The sequence below is a fragment of the Myotis brandtii genome, unplaced genomic scaffold (assembly GCF_000412655.1).
Source record: "Myotis brandtii unplaced genomic scaffold, ASM41265v1 scaffold323, whole genome shotgun sequence".
In the NCBI taxonomy this organism is placed as follows: domain Eukaryota; kingdom Metazoa; phylum Chordata; class Mammalia; order Chiroptera; family Vespertilionidae; genus Myotis; species Myotis brandtii.
The window spans coordinates 1,005,628-1,012,617 of record NW_005362400.1 but is presented as its reverse complement, the minus strand read 5'-3'; the positions used below and the strand labels follow the sequence as shown (position 1 = coordinate 1,012,617).

At 38.2% G+C, this 6,990-nt stretch overlaps 1 protein-coding gene across 2 annotated transcripts in view; it reads left to right on the top strand.

Moving 5' to 3' along the window:
• Positions 1–6: 6 nt before the first annotated feature.
• NCAM2 (neural cell adhesion molecule 2) overlaps positions 7–6,990 on the top strand; it is a 421,975-nt gene continuing 414,991 nt past the window's right edge. For both annotated transcript variants that reach the window (XM_005870732.2, XM_005870733.2), the window contains exon 1: positions 7–145. In XM_005870732.2, the coding sequence (XP_005870794.1) occupies positions 91–145 (55 nt within the window). In that variant the 5' untranslated portion in view covers positions 7–90. The remainder of the gene's footprint in view (positions 146–6,990) is intronic.

Genomic DNA, 6,990 nt, shown 5'->3' with positions numbered 1-6,990 from the left:
CTCGCGGAGGCGGCCGTGGCGGCGGAAGGGTCTCTCTCCAGGGCTGGACCGAAGAACTTTGCAAGTGTCCGCCGGTGGCACGTCCTGAACATGAGCCTCCTGCTCTCCTTCTACCTGCTCGGGTTGCTTGTCAGTCGCGGGCAAGGTAGGAGTGCGGTGCTTGATGGCATTGACTTTCCCTCCCCCTTCCACCCAACCCGGGGAGGCAGGAGAGGATGGCAAGGAAAGAACTAAAGTTCTAGTGGTGTGTGGTGGTTGCGGTGATGTTCGCGGCTGCGAACAATTGCATCTCTGTCTCTTAAAGAAGAGGGAATGCAGATTTGGAGATGGGCATCCGAGAGCAGGAGATTGAGACAAACTGCCTTTTTTTTTTTCCCCCTCTCTCTCCCCCCCTTGGGATCTTGGCTTTCTCTGGTTTCATTGTCAAAAATTGGATGAGTCTGTTGGTGTGTGTGAACAGGTAAATCTCTGAGATTGCGGAAGGAAAGGGAACGAGGTTGTTTTACAGAAGCAGTGAAAACTATCAGAATGAAACTCGTTTGGGAAATATGTGTTCTGTGCAAGAAATGCAATTCTTAGACACCCCCCTCCTCTTTCCCAAGACCCCAATTCCTGACTGTGAAGTGAATGATGATGCCTTATTTCTGCTGGAAACTAAGAGATGAGAGAGGGGCCATGGATGTTGTGTAAGAAAGCAAATGGATAAAACTAGGGATATGTTGCAGTCATTCATTTTAACCCTCCCCACCCCCTGTTAATACATCGAGGTTGGAGATTTTGGTAACATCAGATTGCTATTATACCTGAAGGGATTTTTTTTTTAAGCTTGTGGAGAACTGGTGGGAGCTTTTATTTCTTAAGAAGAAAAAAAAAAATGAATAGCATGCTGGAGTAACCTGAGAGATAATTTGTGGAAGCTACCTCTGCTTTTCTGAATAGAGGTAGATGTGAATTTATTTTGCTTTTTTAAGGTAGTTCACATTCACACAAAACATATTTATAGTAAATGGAGGCATTTTCAACTATCCAGACAAGTTTGGACATTTAATTGGGGACACAAAATGCTAAAATATGCATTGGTGGAAGTCTTTAAAGAAAAAGAAAACAACGGTGATTTTGGGGATGCTTGATAATTGCAGAGGATGTTATATTATTAGTGTAGCATGAAATTCTTTTTGGAGGAAAAACAAATTACAAGACAAGTTAAAATATCTCCACTATATTCAATTCTAAGAATTTTTTTAGCCTCTTCTGCGTTGGTCATATGGTCCAGCAGGGGGTGGTAGAACTCCATTTTAATCCGAGAAATGGTTCTTTCTGCTCTTCTACACTCACTGGTCCTTCTATCATTCTTCAGCAAGGTTTGACATTTTGGATATGAAACCTTCCTTTCTCTGCCCTTCTCCTCCCTAAAGCTATCGTGTTAGTGTTAGTGGTTGATGAAACACGAACGGATGCAGATTTTATGTTCAGAATGCAAACACTGGATGTTGCTGTAGTTTGTAAAGTGTCTTGGTAAGATGCTGCACATTTTCCCTTAATAATACAGAGTATGAAAATTTTCAGTCATAGCAAAATTGCAGATATATCCATCTGAAGATCATATTAGCCCAATCGATTCATTCAGACACTATTAAGGGGGAAAAAAATCAACATATACTTTCTACCCTGTACCTATGCTGCTTTAATTTTGGGAGAGCTGCTGATTGTGTTTAACCGTTCATTTATAATATAGACAGGTATTTCTGAATACTAAGAAGCAGTCCCTGAAAATTGTAGTTAAAATACCACTGCAATTAACCAAGTGTAGATGGTGTAGTAGAGCAAGATGGGGGCATAAGAAGAAGCAAGTTTATGCAGGCTTACGATTTCATTGTCACTGATGTGGAGAAGAAAAAAAATGTCTCAGTTGTGGAGTCTGTGAGTTTACCAATGTAGACATCAAGTGTGTTGGAATTTGGGGAATACGAGGGAAATCTAGGAATGCTTAACTAGCACACACAGACACATACTCTGAGCCTGGATAGGTAACATATATCTGAAATCGTGATTCCCATAATTTATCATTCAGAATGCAGGGTCATTATAAAGAGGAGCTCTGTGAGCGAAGCCTGCCTGAAGGGGAGCCCCTATTCACTGTAATAAAACAGGGGTGAGGACAGCATCATTCTACAGATCTCTCCATCTAGTGCAATTTAAAAATGCATGACACTCAGAGAGGCAGAGATGCACACCAGAGAGCCCTCGCTTTTGTGAAACGGAAGCATGTAGTACTTCTGTGTCCTGCGTCTTAATGAAGTCAGAGATGTTTAGAAACAGCAAGCCTGATCCGGGAGTCCAATCCCTCTCTGCTAGGGTTTTGTTCTCCAATTAAGGATGTAGCAGCAAGTATCAGACACACCACTGGGAGCAGGTTTTTTTGTTTTTTTTTTTTAAATGAACCTAGTGTAACTCATAATTTTGTTTATTCTTTTATAAAGGGGGCCGTGGAAAAGCCTCCAGCGCGTGATCCCCGGGCTTTCCTTAGAAATACCCAAGTCCTAGCTTGCTGATTTATGTTTCCAACAATACACTTGCAGGGGATTTTATGAAGCATGATTGAAGCTATTGCTTTGGAAAGTGGTGTGCCGTTCGACTGGGGAAAGGCAACAATGATGTATTCCCTTTTAAGAAGTCAAAACGTTTTGAACGGCAGCAGCTGAATAGGAGAAAATGACAGAAATGAAAAACGGACTAACTTAAGTGGATGCCAATACTATAATTAGCTAACACGGCCTAATAGTTCCATTTCTAACTTTCAACACAATGTTATTATTGTTCTACTGTAGCAGGAGCCTTTTCTATTGTAGCAGAAATGCCTCTTTAAAAGCCTGCCATTTCCACCGCAAAGATTAATATCTAATGAAGTGAGGTTGGGATTCATTGTCAAGTCTGAATTTAATTGTCAATGGAAAGGAGGTTCTATAATTCTAACTTCTGCAATTACGTTTTCTTTGTATTCAAAACTTGGTCACATCCTCTGTCATCAGAAACCTCAAGTGATAACTTGAGTCTGGGGTCACAGTGCATTGGCTGTTTGGATCTATGTCAATTTAGATTCCAAAACTGTAGTATAAATGTGTTGTATTTATGAAGCCTTTTTAATTTCTAAAATAAGTTCCTTCTTAAAAAAAAAAAAGGACCCAAGTATGATTAAGGTCTGTCACCGGATGTTCACATATACAAAATAGAAGCATTGTTGTATGAAAATATAAGGTAAAAACAGAGCTAGCCATCCTTCTTACAGTCCAGTTCAACCATACATTGAATACTTACCTATGCCAAAATCAGGGGGACAGGGGGGTGAATTGCCCAGTTAATGGCTTATGTGTACAGGCATCTGCTTGTATTTACTCTTTATAGTGAAGTGTTTTATGGTGAAGTCATCATTCATTAGCAAAGTGTACCTTCAAAGAATAAAGCGTAGATGTGTGGATGTCTACCAGTGTCAGGTCTACAGGAAGGTCTCCACAGACCTATCTTCTGTGAAGGGTGTTACCCATCCTTCTTCTATCTACCCTGGTCTAATTCTCTGAGGTAGACTTCCTTGTGCTAGGTGCCTACTGAATCAACTCCATGTTCATTTGCACTTAGAGAAGATAGGCTATGCACATTAATGTCATTGTTATCAGTGAATACCCAGAATGTTTCCATCCACGTTTTATGTCAAAGGAGTTAAGCAGAGCAGTTGGTCACTTCAGTGATTTTGGAGTTCAGAGAGCAAGAAGGGAAGTTGGTGGGCCCTTGGTGTCCAATGAGTCTTTTCAGTGACCCAAGGGCTAATGTTCTCCCAGAGGTAATGTCCTATTAGACAGCAATTAGTGGAACAAAAGAACCTCATTCAGTACAAGAAGAAAGTCAAACTTCATATAATTTAGTAAAAAAAAAAAAAAAGACGTTCCTTCAAACGTAGAACTAGTTTGTATTGGGACTGAGAAGGGACCTAGCAGAGATTGAGGCTGGTAACCAAGCTGAAGGGTGTAATTTGTTTATGTCTGTTTCCTTGTGAGGGAGCAATGCAGAGGGAAACAGGGTTGTCAATCTGAAGGTCCTGGAACGACTAGTCCTGCTGCTTTCTCTGGCTTTTGACATTTGGAAAATGATTTTAATTTATCTGTTTTCAGGGTCATCTCTCATAGCAGTGAACTTTCAAGAGCGTGAAGAAAGTGCTCGATAAGTGGTAGAGCGAGTCTGAATTGCTTTTGCTATTTGGGTCCAAAATAAAATTAATCCTCTGGGTGTTGGTGCATGCAAAATTAATTTAATAACTTTAATATTCTTGTAAAAGGAAAATCATTGTTTTTCAAGTTTTATTGACCTAGATTCTAAATTCCTTGTGCTCTTTATACTATCCCAATTATATTGAAGACAGGCCTACTTAAAAGATTATAAATTAGTTTTAATTTTCCAAATTATCTGATATGAGAGCACTTTAAGATGCAACCAGTGCTTTTATGCTTTTATTAAATGTAATATCCCTGAGCTTCATAGAGCCAAGCTATCTTTAATTGTTCAGCAAATAAAAGTGCTTTCTGTGGAATTCTTTAAAATATTTTAATAACTTTTAACTATTTACAATTATAATAATAGTGCAGATACCAAATAGCTATCAGTGTACTTTCCGGTCTCACGTATTCATTTGTATAGCTATCAATAGTTAAGAGAGATGATGGGGAATTTTGAGAGTAGTTATGAGCATACCAATCCTCAAATGGGAGTTTGAAGAATTTCAGGTCAATTGATCAAAATTATCTTGGCTGCATTTTGTTATTAACACTAGTAGGGAAAGGGAAAGAACATTGTATTTGAAATCAGAAGACCTAGACCACTAAGAGTCTCTTGACTTTGAAGAAGCCACTTAAATTCTCAGAACAATTATTTACTTATTTGAAAGTCTGATACAAATATATCTCCCCTGGTTGGTCTTGCTGTACTGCCATGAGGAGCAATTGTGATCATAGATATGTGTAGACATCTTATAAAATGTCAACCCCACTTTGCCAGACACTATTTATATTTTTGGTGTAATATGTATACAGATAAATCTGCCTGTGGTTTAAAAATATCTCCCTTACTCACTTTAAAAAAATCATTATAAACTAATCTGTGATTAGAAAAAAAAAACCTTGATAGGGTAGAGATAATCTAATGTATTGATAATGGATGATCATCCATTATTTTCTCATTCATCAAATACTTTTTAAATATCTGTGGTGTCTCACACACCTTATTAGGCAGCATTCCTAGAAATGGTTGTATTGGTTTTGTGATGAACAACTCTAGGGGGTGCCACTCATGCTCATGGTGATAGAATGCATAATTATTGTCACAATTTTCCATCAGGTGGCAGTAAAGGGTCTTGAAGAAGGGGTTTCTTTTTGTATCTTGAGTCCCATCTATGGGCCAACAACCAATAGTCTTAGGATGGGTACACAATTCGTACTATCGACTTGCTAAAGGTCAAATAGAAAAGTCAAAGGCATTATAATAACTAGAGCTTTGGTCTTTAAATTCTTAATTCAGGTCTCCAACACCAAACTTTTCAGTTGGTTAAAAAAGGTAATCTAACATTACTTCAGCTCAAAGTAATGATAATAGCCCTAACTGGTTTGGCTCAGTGGATAGAGCTTCGGCCTGTGGACTGAAGGGTCCCAGGTTTGATTCCGGTCAAAGGCATGTACCTTGGTTTCGGGCACATCCCCAGTAGGGAGTGTGCAGGAGGCAGCTGATCGATGTTTCTCTCTCATCAATGTTTCTAACTCTCTATCCCTCTCCCTTCCTCTCTGTAAAAAATCAATAAAATATATTAAAAAAACAACAAAACAAAGTAATGATAATACTTAAATTCTGTGCCATTTTGTCAGTTAATTAATTAACAAATTATTCAGCCCTTAAAATAAATGTAATGCCATCATCTTATAACTGTACGCATCACTTGTTCAAAGTGCTTCTAACCACCTTATAACTAATGATCATCAAGTATCCAAGGGACTATTAACTTTATTTTATGAATGAAAACATTGGGTTATAGAGGAATTATTTGATTTGTGTGTATCAGTTATAGTTAGTAGTTATCTGCAATTGGGATTAAATTTTCTCATTTCTAGTTCAATGCCAATGTTTTAATATATGTAATGTATTTGTTTGAAATCAGCATGTGTAGGGGAATGGGTGGTACATAGATTTCAGCATTGATAGTTGAGAAGACAAAAAATATAAATTTATAAAACATAGAATAGCCAGGCTCTATTATAAGTACTTTAAGTGTATTAACTAGACTAATCAGTACATGAACCCTCAAATTATTATCATATTATTATTCCCCTTTTACACTTCAGGGCTATGAGGCATTGAAAATTTAAATAACTGCCTGAAGTTGCGCAGCAAGGAAACAAAGTTTTGAACTCAAGACACGAACAAAGACTTGCTTTTTAACCAAGACACTATCTTGCCACTCACTGAAGCAGGCAATGTTTTAACATGGTGAGAAAATGGAGAAAATAATTTAAGAGAAAAAAATGAGTGAACAAGTAGGAAAGGTGGCCAGTGTTGAGAGGATAGTAATAATCCGATTTAATTAAGTTAAGGGTTTGGAAAGGTGAGTTGTTGGTCTCAATTATCGGAATGTTTGTGGAGGCAGAAAGGCCTTGAGACCAAGCTAAGTTTGACTCTGCTCTGTAGATCTTTGGGATCCATTGTTTGGGCAGGAACATAAAAAATGAGTGAACAAGTAGGAAAGGTGGCCAGTGTTGAGAGGATAGTAATAATCCGATTTAATTAAGTTAAGGGTTTGGAAAGGTGAGTTGTTGGTCTCAATTATCGGAATGTTTGTGGAGGCAGAAAGGCCTTGAGACCAAGCTAAGTTTGACTCTGCTCTGTAGATCTTTGGGATCCATTGTTTGGGCAGGAACATAACATGATTAAAGTTTTGTTTTGTTTTTAAAACTACTA